The sequence below is a fragment of the Centruroides vittatus genome, unplaced genomic scaffold (assembly GCF_030686945.1).
Source record: "Centruroides vittatus isolate TY-2023 unplaced genomic scaffold, ASM3068694v2 contig_2565, whole genome shotgun sequence".
NCBI classification, from domain to species: domain Eukaryota; kingdom Metazoa; phylum Arthropoda; class Arachnida; order Scorpiones; family Buthidae; genus Centruroides; species Centruroides vittatus.
In genome coordinates this window covers 126,672-142,063 of record NW_027121627.1, presented here as the reverse complement: position 1 = coordinate 142,063, position 15,392 = coordinate 126,672, and the positions used below count along the sequence as shown (strand labels likewise).

The following is a 15,392-nucleotide window of genomic DNA, read 5'->3' as shown; positions in this document are numbered from 1 at the left end:
ACTTTATTCTCAAATAGTTCGCTATTTATTCGTTAGTAGGCAGTCACTGTAGCGAATTTCTCTAGCAGTCAACGTGCGCTACACAAACTCTACTTGTTGCTGTGCGATTCCTCGCACGACCCGTATTCCGACAATGTTCCATCGTGGACAAACGTTTATGGCTCCTGGCTGTGTTGACTGCAGCAGCGACTGCCGACACACAGACAACCGCTGCATGTTGATTGAAAATGTCACGTGGTAATAGCGACAAATCGTGTTATGGTCCATCGGTAAAGCGGCGTCGCTACAGCATCCCTCTTTTGGGTCAGGAGGTCGCGCCCTGTCATTTCGAGCGAGCATGACTTTAAGTTTAGTGTTGTATACTTTACGGACCAACAACTTAAGAGTTGGAAAGAATTTCCCAAGTAGGAAACACAAGTTTTTTGTGTCGTTGTTGTTGTTTCCTTTCTTTTTTCCTCTTCTTTTTCTATTGATCAGTTTGAACAGAATGGAACTGAAATGGGCAATATCCCAATCTAAACAACAAACATATAAACTGCATTACATCCAAAGTACCAATACACTAAAACTTTACATAATTTTATGTCTAACAGTAAACTTATCTTTATAAATTAAGTATAAAGAAATTTTAAAACTTTACTTTTTATCTAATCTGTTAAATTAACTCGAAAGTAATCGTACATCTCTATAAACGTGGATTTTACACAGCTTAAAATTGATATCAAACTCCCGAATTATATTGTTTTCTGCAATTATTTTCATTTCGAATACTCAAAACTCTAAATTAATAACGTACCTCCATTTAATAATAAAGCAACTATTATAAAAACAGATGTATATCTTCAAAAAAATTAAAAATTTAAACGAATTTTAATCATCGAAACGTGCTCAATACTGATCGTGTATATACTAAGGTTAAAGATAACTTGAAAATAACCGTTTTTATACGATTCCCTACATTAAACGGCTTAAATTCGAGATAAAACACCGAATTATATTACTTGTTAATGAAAAATGTTCATTTCGAATATTCAAAAGTATTAAAATCAATTCAAAATCCTAAATTAATGATATACGGTACCTCTACCTTAAAAGCAATGCAAATGTAAGGCAGAAACATGTCAAGACAATTCAAAATCTAAACAATTTTATCCTTCTAAACGTCTTCAACCCTCACTTCCAATAGATTAAGTTCGGCATGACTCACTTATTTCAATTTTAATCCCCTGTATAAACCTTCTGTTAACCAAGTAATCAGACAATATTGGAGACTACAGAAAATTAGAAAAATCTAGGCCTACATAAAACTAGGTAGATAGAAAATATGCTAAAATATGATCGTATCGTTTTAGGAGTGACAAATAAAGCATCGAGTGATAAATATTTATTTTAGATAATTTTATAAGGTACTAAATTCGTTAGTATATTACTAATCCGTACATATAGTAAAGCGAATGATGCGATGTCTAAACACAATCATCGGACAAGAGATTACAGATCTGGAGACTTCCCAACCATTAACTTCATCTGCAGGTTGTAAAATCTACACCAGTAATAAAAGTCTACTCAACATTCTGTTTCGCCACAGCTTATCTCATTCTATGTTGTACAGTACTTCTCGACCTTAGATACGACGTCATCCGACTAGTTTACGGCTCCATTAGTTGTCCGAACCTTCTGGACACCTTCTTGACCATCTAATGAGAGGGCCAGCAACACTATTGAGCATTACAAAGAACCATTAATCGCGTTTGATATTAGTCAATTCCAATATCCTCTTATAATCCGTGTTTACACTAGGATAACCGAGATGATAAGCGCTATAAATAAGGTTGGAATCGTTAGAGTTTTAATAAGAAGGAAACTTTTCTTCACTTCTTTAATATATTTTATTTTTCAAAATTAATATTGTTGGGAAAGATGAAAAATTTCTTAAATTTCTTAGAATTTTTCTACTAATAATTATATCGGTTACAGAAAAAAGCCTACTTTTATTCAATTCTAACCAGTTAAGATGAGAAGCCTTTGCTTTTTTTTATTGTTCAACAACAATTTTGGATGTTTTTTTTATTAAATAATTGGGCCAAACTGTAACCGTTTAGTAGACTCGAATCCTTGTTTTCTATTCTCGCAAATGAATAAGAAAAACTTACTTTTTTGTTTTTTTATAATGGAAAAAACGTCATATTCGTCCACATTAACTGAATATGCCGCAGCACACAACAATAGACAACTTTGAATAAACATCGAGAATTATTAATGAACAATCCTTACGAGGAAAGACTGCAACTGTATACATGATATGATAAAAGATAGGCTGCTTACCTCTCTTTTTTTATGTTCTCTTGTCTATAGCCTGGTTATTTACAGTATCACAGTAAAACTACAATTGTTTGTTTTTAAATGACATAAGCCGAGGGTGAACGTCCAGTTTATATCGCGCACAGTCTTTTTAAATATATAATTTTTATATATATATTTTTATCAGTTTATTGCACCAAACACACAAGAAAAAGTCCTTTTAGCTTGGTTTGTATACCAATTCTTTTTTGTCCCCTAGTTCAGCAGTGATGAACTCCAACCGAAGCTATCCTGAAAGTATACCCTTCGTTACAATAGTGAATACGTGAAATGATAATATATTCGTATAATTTATTACTTACTTATATTTTATTTTTATTTTTGATGGAATTTCATACGTCAAGAGTCCTTCTTTGTTTCCAATTTGCTTTAATAATGAAGGAAGAACGATGGCCACTTAACACGAGCTACAAATGGATGCGGCGAAGATCTGAAGGTGACGTGATAGCATCGCATTGAGGACATAACCTTTTTGTACCCTAAAAAAAATTATTAAACATAATTTAATTTGAAAAAATAAAAATTCAACGAATATTATTAAAATTTTACATATTTTTCTAAAGTGCAAAACTTAGAGAAGATGTAAAATATTTTTAGATAAATTTGCCTATCGTACTGTAGATACCGACACGAATTTCTGCCGCTTGGAGTAACAACAAAATGGATTTTTTTTCATAAATATCTACAACTGAGCTATCGTTTTCGATTTTTTACTATATGCGAAACGCATTACGAGTTCTGCAGCTAAAAATCTATTCATGGATACCCTCTGCTGCTAACAGCAAGTATGGTGAGGGATGCTTTCCGTTCTCGGATGCAGATGTTGCAACTTTTTCTTCTTATATCCCGAAATTTAACTGCTTACCAATGACTTTAACCAGCATCGTTCGCAATGTACGTGCCAACAACATACGGAAACAACAGGTTTGCGATAAGATTCCTTTAAGAAATAATGCAAAAATACACGTTTTAGTACATAATAATTTGAACTATTACCAAAAGAATTGATAAGTCCTACTTACTAAACATACGACGCATTGGATGTTGGATCCGTTCTTCCGTTTCTCTTCTGTATCGCTACACCTTCCATTCATGGGTGACATCAGATGAGGAGTTTCCAAATTTCTGCAAAATTACAAATTTAGGATTTTCCAGTTAAGCAATAGGCACTAAAAATATAAAAATTTCTGCTTACTCTTCATTATTCTTCTCATTAGAAGCATCTCTATTGCTAATGTCAACTTCAGAACTGTAGTTAGTATTAAGGAAAAGCTTAAAACAGCTTTAAAAATATATATAAATGAAAAATAAAAAAAGGATACGAGAAATCTTTATTGCTATCCTGCTCTTGATTATCACTCTTTTGTACTGAGGAGGGAATATAAATAATTTATTAGCACCCAGAAGAATTAAAGAAAAAAATCAAAAAAGTATTTACAAATATCAGATTGAAAATGCTGATAGTAGAGGGTGAAGTTCAGTTAGCGGCCGGGAAGACAAGAAGCAATATCAAGCAGAGTATACGCTTGACGTACAGCGCTTAGGAAACAGAAATAGCTTTTAATTCATCGTCAAACTCGAAACGGTTGTACTTATCCGACCAGACTTACTCTGCAGCGTTTCAGCGACAGAATAACATCCCATAAATTAGAAGGAGGTAGGTAGGTAGCTTGCGGAAAGGAATGTGCCAGCGTTCGGCAGTCCTCCGACTGCTTTTTATTGCTCCTTCCTTGATTTGTATGTTGTCACGTGGTAGCCAGTGTTTTAATATCCCGAACCCAGACAGCTGACAACCTGCAGCAATTTTAAAAGTGCAGCTCTTCCCCAAATGGAAAAGAGAGGGTTGAAAGAGGTTTCTCGTTACTAATGCGTAATAAACTGTTAAGAAAACCTTGTTGGACTGCGTTTTTTTCTTTTTTTTACTTTTGTGTAAATATAAAAAGTTGTTGTAATCAGATAATAAAAAAAAGGGAAGGTCTACCTTAGATTTTTTTTAATTGAATCAACAATATATGTTAAACAGTAGCGCTGATTCTTTCGCTTTAAATGAGGTTAAAACTGAATTAACCCCCTTTAAAATTTAGGATTATTATTATAAAGTCGGTTCGTAACACGTAATATACTAAACTCACCTGTTAAACCTAGCATCATCACTTCACCTGAACCGTCCGTCTCCGTTCTGATCGCTTCATCTTGACCCTAAAGGCATGCAGAGGAGGAGAAAATGAGAAAGTGGAAGAGAAGGAGAATCAGAACAAAAAAAAAGCATTTTAAAATAAACACATTTCGAAAAGACAAACAAAAAGTCTTATTTGTTCATAGCAATGTTATTTTCTACGTTGTGCCAATTATGCATCCCTTCTTGTCCCCGGGGTGGTCGTTAAGATAATCAACCCGTTAATTGCCGACCCGTCGGCAATGAGAAGAAACATTCTTCAGTAGCTAATTTTTACGCCAGCTCTGTCCTGACTGTTTGTTTTCGTTTAAAATCGCTCATTTTCTTCTCTGCTAGTGATTCATTACTACAGTTTTGTCTATGTTTCTTAAAACCTGTTAAGAGCCTCGAGGGGTGCCATACGAACTGATTTAATTTAATAGTGAATAATAGGTGCTTGATTTTTAACATTCCTGATTGTTGCTGTCAATCTTTAAAGGGATTTGTTACTTGAAAAACTACAAAATTATACATTTATTAATCAATTTTTATATTTTTCTTCGGGTTAAGCTTTGAATTATTAGAAAAGTGTTCTAGATGCGTGATCGTTTACACTTTATAGTTAATTTTAATTGCCACTCTTGTTGAAACTAGCGAAAGATATCGTTCGACAGTTAAATAATTAGAAAATATATATGTAAAAACATTGAAACATTTAATAATGTTGTAGAATGAAGCTAAAAACTGTGTAAAATTTAATTTTTAATCATTCCAATGGAGAGACAAGTAGGGAAAAACCAATAGGATTTTCTGATCAGTGAAGCCTGCAGAACGATTGGATTGCTATTCGTGGTATGTGAGATGCACCTTCCGCCATACTTGCTAGGGGTTGATGTAAATTAAATTAATTTCCTATTATTCTTGTCATCAGACAATAGGGATGGCTGGAAGCGTTGCATTTTACACCACCACCGAGTGACACATGGAGACATCCAGGAATGCCATGGATGTCATCTTGGTTCCTCCATCAGTTTGACTGAATTTGCCTCTTCTTATTCACCCTTTGTTTAACTGCCCGAGTTCTAAATAATTTATAAACTTTTTTCCTTTAAAAAAAAGAGCGTAAAATATAGAATTGCATACTTTCATATCGTTGGGTAATCTTGGCTTTATGACACTTGTCTCACTTAGAGATGCTTTTCTCGGTCTGCAACTCCTACCTAAAGAATAAAACACTGAAACATTCAATTGTTACACGTCATAAAATAGGCATAATGCTGATAGAAAACTATATACTAGACACAAAAACTGATAACGTACCTCCTAACCGATGCAAACGATTTGCTCTGACGCGTAAATAAGTCTGCAAGACAAGTTTTTGCGTTAAATAAAATTCATTTTGAATGAAAATTATGCAGCAATTAGTTGTTAGACGTCTATTTACCTCTCTTCTTGCTTCAACAGTACGTTTTCCTGCTTCAGTCAGCGTGTGCATCCTCAAATGTTCCAGAGAAGCAGTCGTAGGGTTGAACTAAAGAAACCATCGTTTAAGTCGATTAAAATTTTCAAATGATTAATAAATGTAAAATACAACTTACCAAATCGACCATAGATTCTTTTTGGCACATCCACATTGTATTTCTATCGAAGAAGAGGTTAATTATCAACTGATATTTATAAAGTACAAGCAATCAAACACTGATAGAGGAATCGGTTTTTGGAACAAAAGTTGAAATTCCTCATCTTCAATTAAGCGTAAAAATTGAAAATAAGAAGAAAATAATTTTCCCGAGAGAGAGAGAAAGAGAGATTTTTCTATCCGATATGAGAAACTTAACGATATTTCCATTAAATTAAACCAAGCATGAAACGGTAAAATTCCATTATTTGCCAAGCTAAAGACGTGATCACGACAATTACATTCCTATATGCAATTCTAAAAAATAAATGCTTAAAAAAACATTTCTTAATCACAAGATAGCGTTTATATGTAGAAATTTTTTGATTTTTCTTTTTTAAATTTGGAACAATCGAAAATCAACAAAGTCTGGGGTGGCGGGAGGATATATATCGAATGAAAATGTGTTTTAAATTTGTCTTTTTATATAATGGAGTATTGTAGAAATGAGTAAAGAAGAAAAAAATAAAAAAAAACATCGTTGGAGCAATAAAAATTGTTCCCTATTTCCAGGAGATCACGGATGAAGAGAGAGAGAGAGAACAGAGCCAAGTGAACCTTGCTGTACTGAAGTCGTCTACAGTCTTTATAGGGCCTAACTAAAGTCTATTTACTGTTCGTTGAGTTTTCCAATTCACCTTAATAGCAGCTGTGTCGTTTCTAATATTTTTGGAATTAGAAGAATCATGCATGATGATTTCTGAGAAAATTTTTCAAATCTCCTATTAAATAAATCTGCTTGATTAATGTTTTTAAATAGTTTTATTTTACTTTTTCTTCTTGAATATTTTAAAAGGCCCAATTAGAAAAATTCAAATTTATCAATCGCATATGGATCTAGTGATACGCGAATATTATACTACGATGGGATTCGTAATGCTTAAATGATGCCTCATACGTATAAGGTATTATCAATATCTTAACTTGCATCTTATCATGTAGAGTTAGTTTTATAATGTATAAGGCTAACTTCATATGATATAAACTCTTAGATAAGAATAATGGTAACATCATTTAGCTACTGATAAATGGACAAACAAGTAGGTTCTTAGACTCAAAAGTTACGGGACCATTAACTTAGTATTGATTCTTTCCCGAAAATCTGAATTCTCTCACGTGATAGATGAGTCAGAAAACGTACTAGATCACCCCAACAATGGCTTCTTCCCTCGACTGAAGTTTCCCTCCGTAAACACGACATTATGGCAAATAATTTAATATTTTATTGAAATCTATACAAAAAAAAATTGGTAGATAAAACCGTTACAACTCTCTTGTAAAAACTTACTTAGTAAATTCCTCGAGTTCTTGACGAAAATGAGCTTGCCATTCCAATGGAGCCACCACCACACCGCAGAGTGGACAGGTAGAAGAGTCGGTTTGTCCGGTTGTCCAAGATTTATTTACTAAAAATAAAAGTAAAAAATAGAGTAAAATTAAAGTTAATACAAATCCAACAAATCGGGGTAGACTTAGTATAATGAAGTGTCTACGAGCGAGGGAAGAAGAGAAAGAGAAAAGGAAAGCAACGAACATCGGACCAAACAGTTAAAGTTGATAAAAAGTTGCCTCTTTAACTGCTCGCCTTTATAAAAAGCCATAAAGCGTCGTTTAAATAACAGGCCATAGTTGTATAACTGTCTTGTAACATTCTGAAAATGACTGTTATTTCTCGAGGTGTTTGTTATCCGCGATAAATTCCTAACATTCGAGAATACAAATGTTCTTAATAGTACAAAGACATCTGAAGAAGAGGCAAAAGTTATTTCCACTGTGTTTAATTAGAACTGCAGTGAATCTTCAAAAGTTCAAAAATTTTATTAGAGAAGAAAGTAGACAACGGTGCAAGACTGCATAGTTAGGTAATAAAGATGAAAGAATGCTATAATTAAGGATAGAAGAATGTTATAACCACGGAGTGCCAGCTGAAGTGTTTAAATATAATTAGCTATAAATCTCACAATCTTTCCAATTAAAATGTTTGCAATAATCTTCCTTGTTGTTTTATAGCAGTGTCTTAGGGTGGAGTGGAAGAATCCTTGAACTAATTTTAATTCTCCAGACCTCGTTACGATCTGGAAAGGAAGTACATTGGAAGCTTAACGTTCCAACAAGACTACCAGTTACATACATGACACTTCGTGCTCACTTAGTTAAGTTTCCACCTTTCTTCTCTTCACTCTAGCCAGACTAGTTTTAAGCCAACTCATACGTGTTTTAATTCGAGGAGATTAAAGAAATATGATATTTCCGTTCTTTTGAAGAATAACGTCCGAGATTTGTGCACGAAAGCAAAAAAACTCGGTCATAAAACAGACTTACAAGTGTCATATGTAGTTGTTTTGATGAATCTTCGTAAGTTTTAAGCAAGAAGAGGCAAACAATCTTCTCTCTTGTCGATGATCCTACCACGGTTAGAAAGACGTTTACGGGTTTTTTTAATAACGTGACTATAACCCGTAGCGGATAAAACGTTTAATTAAGTGACAATTATAAAAGGGGAGACTTTAGAAGGCCTGTGTTTGAGCCTTCTTCTAACGTTACTGCAACCGAGCTTTAGCTTTGTTTAATTAGCGTAATGTTGGTTAAAGAAAGCAAAGTAGCATAGAAAATGGATCTTTAAAATAAATTCTAAAATAAATCTAGGCCTGTTAAGATAACAGAATTGCACCAATATGCAATGATAAAATTCTTTATTGCTTAATTAAATTTTCCCGACCGATACTTTGCCTTTATAATCGGTTTGGACAGGGAAAATCTCCCAAAATTCATATCTTCATACCATAACTCGGACGATATCATCCAGATACCAAATATTCCAGTAAATTGAACCGGAAGGATCGGCTCGTTTATTCGAACATCGGCAGTTAACAATGCAAGTAATAAATGTATTACTTTATATTATAAAGTGTAGTGATTTAACGTAGATTAAAGGTGAAGAGTCGAGTCCGTTTATCCAACTATTTATCGAACATAAAGTGCAGGAAATATCAGCCATTTAGTTGAAAATGGCCTATCGGAATCTATTGTACTTGTAAATGATAATGGGTCTGTTTAGAACTGCAAATGTTCTCTCGTTTCTATCCTAATGTGTCGGAGCTAGCGCAATATTTCTCGATATGGCTCTACCTAGTATCTGCGGCTAACTGATATACACTAGTGGGTACCACTTGGCAGGCCAAAATGTAACCACTGTCCAACATTTAGAAATGGTGGGCGTAAATCTACTGTTATTCCATCTTACTGCTCTTAAAGCGGACGAGTAAGGAACGAAATGTTCGACAATGAAACTTTCTACGATGATTTTACGCATATCCTGTCGCGGTCGTTATTGCTGATCTGTGCCACCTTTACGATTTGAATAGACTAGAGTAAATTGCAACATACTTTATCTCTTAAAGGGGTTCCTCTTCTTTGATATTCGCCAAAAATAAGCTGCTTTTTTTGATAAGTGGGTAAAAATTTAAATTTTTTAAGTTATTGCTATAAAGGTAGAGTTAGCTGAATTTCTGCTATCTTCAGAAATCGTTTGGCCATCTCTAGAAGACGGAGTGTGCACGAACAATACAGAGTTATAATCTAATGTAATACAATACAAAGGCTGCTCGCTAAAGGCAATTTGTCATGTGACATAGTTTCTGTGGAGCGGGTAGGGAGGATCACTTTCCACAGTACACTAGCTGCGACTAATATTCCTTACAATGGAAAGACATATTACATTCTTGATAACTTTCGTCGAAGACCTGTGTCCCTCCCAGCTACAAGCAGTTATTGGAATGTATTTTTCCTTCGTTCAGGTACAGGAGAAGTCGGGTCACCATCTTTTCTATAAACATTTCCTTTATTGTTACATTAGCAGCTTTACCGCACTCGAAAACAATCGTATTCTTTCGTAACTCTCTCTCGCTCTCGATTGTGACTGCCGAATGGCTTTTAAATTAATATCAGAGAGGGCAGCGTGATGTCATTACGTTATCCTGTCATTCGTGTCGTTATGATGGCAACAGAATGCTAACTAGCATGTGTTTGTTCAGTAGGATATTAGCGACGCTTCAATTGAAAAAAAAGAGCAGATTTTCGCTTTGAAAAAGCTTAAGCTTGATGTATGAATAGAGTCTTTTGATTCAATGTCATCTGCAACCGTTACTGATATGTTACGTGTGGGTCTTCTACCGATTTCTCCCTTGATTGACAGCGACAAGAGGGGTTGATGTGAAAATCGAACCGTTTTGTGGGGAGAAATTATTGCGTTTAATCAGACGACCCTAAATATTCTTTGATGGGCATTCAGATATAGATAACACACGCAGCCACTTCTCTTTGTCCCACATCCTACGGCCAATTTGCATAGAATTTTAAATTTTTATAGAAAAGATCTTAAAATTTTAAATATTTTCACTATTTAAAATCTATCTCTACACATCCTGAGATTTTTACAACTATTAATATTCCGTTAATCGCAATACAACTAAGAACAACTCTCAAAATAAGATCTACATATATACGAAGAGTTTAGTTTTGTAGAGAAAATATATTAATTAAATATAAAGTTTTTGCATTATTTTACTTTAAAACTCAGTTCTATACACAATAAGATACATATATACTACGTTAATTGCAGTATATCTCAGGATGACCGACAACTCTAGGAATAAGATTCATATATTTATACATAAAAATTTCAGTTTTTAGAGAAAATATATTTAAAAAATATAAGATTTTAGAGTTATTTAGCTTTGAAATTCAGCTCTATACACAGTGAGACCCATTTATATTGTGTTAATCGCAACACGTATGTATATGACTAAGAACAAACCCTGTATATTTACTATATATAAGAACTTAGGAATTAATTGGTAAAAACTGTTTATCATAAAAGATTTTAATCGATTTATAAAACTTTTTATCGATATTAATTTAATAAACAAATATAAAAAATTACAATTCGTACGTAAAGATTTTTCGTACCCTTTGCGGTGTTAAAACCTATTAATTTGGCGAAAGAATCTTCCAATTTACCTTCAAATAACGGTTTAGATTACGGTATATCATTAAATTTTTTTTAAAAAAAAGTTTTATATTCGCATAATCCCAAACAGGGAAAACATTGATCAATCGATTTTTATTCCCTTCTCGGTGATCGATACTCTTTGTAATTAGTCTCTCTGCAGATTAGAGACTTTTTGTATTATTCTAATTTTCGACTACTTAAAACAAACTAATCACGCTGAAAAATCTAAGGTTTTCTTAAGATTTAAAGAAAAGAAAATAAATCCAAATATGGTCAAAAGAGAGTTATCAATGTACTCTGATAAAACTTTGCGGTTCGTGACTTAAATGATTGATCACGTTGTCACGGTTTTCCTCTTCTTATTACCATCTTTGGCATGTTTCTCTAAACCGTGCAATATTTAAATGCTTGAGGCCCGTTATCGATAAATTTTATTAAAATATTTGAAAAAAAGCCTTTAGGCATAATATTCGCAAATCTCTTATTCAACTTCAATATTTTAATAGTTTCTTTTTTTTTACTTTAAATTTCGAATTAAAGCCTCTAGTAATCTAATTTGCGATCAGTAGTGCTTTCATTTTGTACGCGTGTAAAGAAAGGTATAGAAAATAGAGAAAGTGAGGCTCTAGATGTACAAAAATCTTAAAAATTTACGCTTTAAACTGTATGTAATCCTTATATCTAATTATATATTTATAAGTTTTAAAACCGTAAATACACCCGAGATTTATTTACTCGTGTGTTAAGCTAAATGTTGATTTTCTGAAAAATATAACTCACCATTTTCGGTGGTTTGACCAACTTCAGTTATCTTGCCTTCGTTTTGTACTCTGGGGGTGATGTCACAGGGTTTCTGCTCCGTTTGATATACCTCGTTGCTTCCTTCCGCTTCTACTTTCTTGACGTCTGGGACACAGTTATTATTTTGCATTCCCAGCATAGATGCCAAGTTAGCTTGCCTGATGTTTAATCTTTGGACGTCATTTTGATGTTTTTCTTTGTAAGATCTGTGTCTAGCTTGAACGTAGTCGAATGTCACGGGTGTCATAGCCATTTCGGCATTCTTCATCAAGTCTCTCGATGCTAAAACGTTGCGAGGAGTGGTGAGTGCTGCAGAATCCTGTAGACCGTGCTGTGGTAATACGCAAGGATGTAATGGTAGAAATGGACCGGAGAAAAAGGGATAGGAATTCATTTGATTGTATAGAAGTGGGAGAGGGAAACAAGCCGAACCAGATAGGGAATTGTAGTAAGTCGACGGAGGAAGTTTCCCCTCTCCGGTGTAGTGTCCCGCTTCCATTTTATTAACTAATTATAGTTCGAACGAAAGATCTGAAAATGATACAAAAAATAAGGCAATTTAATAAAACATCTGTCACAAACATGTGCCGAAGTAGCAGAAAAGATTCGCAGCAGTTACTAAACTCAAAGATCGGTTCCAGGTACAACTTATATACAGTACTAGAGAATGACCCCGAATCCCTCGGTGCTAATTTAGGAAATTGAAATACCCTTTTCCTTTGTTTCGCAAGGTTTAAGTTCTAAAATTGTAGAGAGAATATTCAAAAGTTAAAATAGTTTTAAAATCAGCTTAGTTAAGAATGCAAATTCTCTCACGATACGCTCCTTCTTAGTAACGTTAGTAAAAAAAAAAAAAAGCTAATAATCAAGATAAAAAAAGAAAGAAAAACAGGATTTTAGATGAGAAATACTAGAAACTTTATAAAGAAAAAAAGAATAAACTTACCGGCAACATAAATAATTCAAAGTAGAAATTAAGCTAGCAAATTGCATGGAATAAAGCAAAACAATTTCGACGTGTAAGCAAGTAGCCTACTTATTTAAGAAGCTGCCACTGTCTCTGATGACGTCATTAGTGTGGCTGTACTTCCATTGGAGAAGATCTGGCTGTCCAGGTGGGGTGAATTGCATTCTCCCCGAGATACGGTACGAAGCTAATTTGTCCCTTAGTTGGACGAAATGTTTAGCGGCTTCCTTTAATGTGCATCGAACTAATCCAGCAGCGACTGTTAACTTCAACTCCACAGCAATAACGTCTATTGGATCGCCGAAACAGCCAGAGGCTTGTCTTACTTCATTTTGGATAGCATTTACGTCCTCCTTTACTTTTCGTGTTAAAGACGTCGACAGATATACGTGATTGAAACAGTAATTTTTCGTATCAGATTCAACTAAGAAACTTTTCCAAACTATCCCGTAAGAGAATTAAACGTTTGTATTAGTAAATATAACTTTTGTAAACACGGAAAAACGGGGTTTGTTATTAAAATCGGTTGGATTCATCAAGTAAGTTAGGTTAGAAGTTGCAGCAAGTTTTCGTTCGCCTTTAGTCGTGTAATGATAATGCGGAAGTGATTTTTAATTTAGAGGTATATAAAGGAGTAAGACGACCTACGCAAAGCTACGAATTACCCAGCTATAAATCATTTACAAGCAAATGAACTTAGTATCACATATATCATTACCTACCTCTTTATCCAATGACTGACCAAGTTCGACTCGATATAACATTAATCGCGTCTCTTGGCTGGAGTCATTACACGACTACTATTAATGTTAACGATTTGCATGACATTAAAACACCACAGTTAACTCCAACATGCTCCTAAAGCACGATTGCTAAAGCGAGTAAGTGAAGACGGGTGCAAGTGGTGATGGCAGCGCCCTTGGCGGACGAAACAGCAACTAGGGCCGTGTCGGTGTCACCCAACACGTGCTCGTCGAGGGTCGCACTGAAAAGTGTAACCGTTAGATGACTGTGATTCCTTCTCTGGCTGCAGTCGTGCTTCACTCGTGCCACAGACAGCGACGACTCGACACAAACCAATAGGAAGTGGCAAAGCAAACTGCGCTTTCCAATAAAAATCCGATTGTTGCATTAGCTAACCCACTAAAGTCGCCCCCTTTTTGGCATCGGAATTGATGTCATTTGTCCTCGACGTCCCGACAACTCTTCACATCATTAACTCTTTTACGAAATTAGCTAGTGACATATTTTTTATTTTCTTCATATTTTCTTTCTCTTTCGCTCACTTTTTAAGTTAAAATTACGATCGTGTGATGAATGGAAATCGGGAAATTTGTCCATCTTCTATATAAATAATCCTCGTGAGAGTTGCTTACAGCGTTTATTCCCAGATCTGCTATTCAAATAATCCACGTGATTAATGCCGTTAAATTATCTGTCCTCCTTTAAACCCTCTTATTATTGGGTCAAGTGAGCTGTTTGGTTTCCTACAAGCTTTACTTTACGCCTCCCTGATGAAGTAAGTAAAGGTTTTGTTCGGATAAAATTTCATGATATTGATACTAGTTAGGATAAAGATATTAATCTGAACAGTTGAGCCAAGTTTGAACCTAGAAAAGAATTAGCAAAAATCATACCATCAAGTTAACTATAGTGGTTAAACCAAGCAATGTCTTGAAATTAAATTATCTTTAAACGTCAAATTTATCTTTAAATATCAATTATTGGCTTATTTATTTATATTTTCGCGGTACAAAAAAGTAGAAAAATAACATTAAAAACGATCCACACGTGATGAGTAATTGAGAATCCATACGACTTAAAGCCGTTTGCATCGCTTTAAAAGAGGAGTGGGAAAGTTTAGAGATAAAAAAAGGCGCTAATTGAATGTACCCACGAGATGCGAATGGGCCTAGAAAGGCCCGAGTTAAGTACGCTGTCAGCCAGATTTCTTTACAGCACTTACAGTAAGATGGCCCGAGTTGTCGGGGGATTTGTCAGTGTAAATTGCCTACAAAATACCACATTGATTTTCCAACGGTATCTCCCGAACTCGGCGGGTATATGGCGCCTCCTGCATATTATTGTCCGATATCGAATCAGTATGAATCTCAGTGAGCCAAAGCTAAATAGATTTTGGTGAACGAATCATTCATACTCCTTTCTCTTTCATTTCCAGTCTCGCAGTTCTCTCCCTCCCTCGCTTGTTCCTCTCCCTCTTTTTTTCCAATTGTAGCAGTTTGCTTGCATTTAACATGTGAGAAATTTGAAATTCTGGTGAAAGGAATAAAAAAAATAAGAATAAAAAACCGCAGCTCGGTGGTGCTTCCTTTTAAAACGGATAAGAGCATCTTATTGGTCTGCAGTTATTGTCGGAATTTCCGGAGGGTGTTGTGTCTCTATGGCGTTTCAAAGTCCC

General features: G+C 34.6%; 1 protein-coding gene across 2 annotated transcripts; it reads right to left on the bottom strand.

The window, feature by feature from the left end:
• Positions 1-1,504: 1,504 nt before the first annotated feature.
• LOC136971466 (E3 ubiquitin-protein ligase RNF220-like) lies at positions 1,505-13,933 on the bottom strand. Of its 2 annotated transcripts, none has more exons than XM_067265921.1 (14): positions 13,696-13,933; positions 11,986-12,537; positions 7,483-7,600; positions 6,115-6,157; positions 5,961-6,047; positions 5,837-5,879; positions 5,660-5,751; positions 4,494-4,560; positions 3,684-3,729; positions 3,557-3,610; positions 3,384-3,486; positions 3,227-3,301; positions 2,664-2,840; positions 1,505-2,592 (listed from the first exon to the last, which is right to left on the bottom strand). In XM_067265921.1, exons 2-13 carry the CDS (start codon positions 12,503-12,505, stop codon positions 2,769-2,771), a joined length of 1,320 nt encoding a protein of 439 aa, XP_067122022.1. In that variant the 5' UTR covers positions 12,506-12,537; positions 13,696-13,933; the 3' UTR covers positions 1,505-2,592; positions 2,664-2,768. The 2 variants fall into 2 exon arrangements, with proteins under 2 accessions (XP_067122022.1, XP_067122023.1); XM_067265922.1 differs by having other exon boundaries at positions 5,660-5,736.
• Between the last annotated feature and the right edge of the window lie 1,459 nt (positions 13,934-15,392).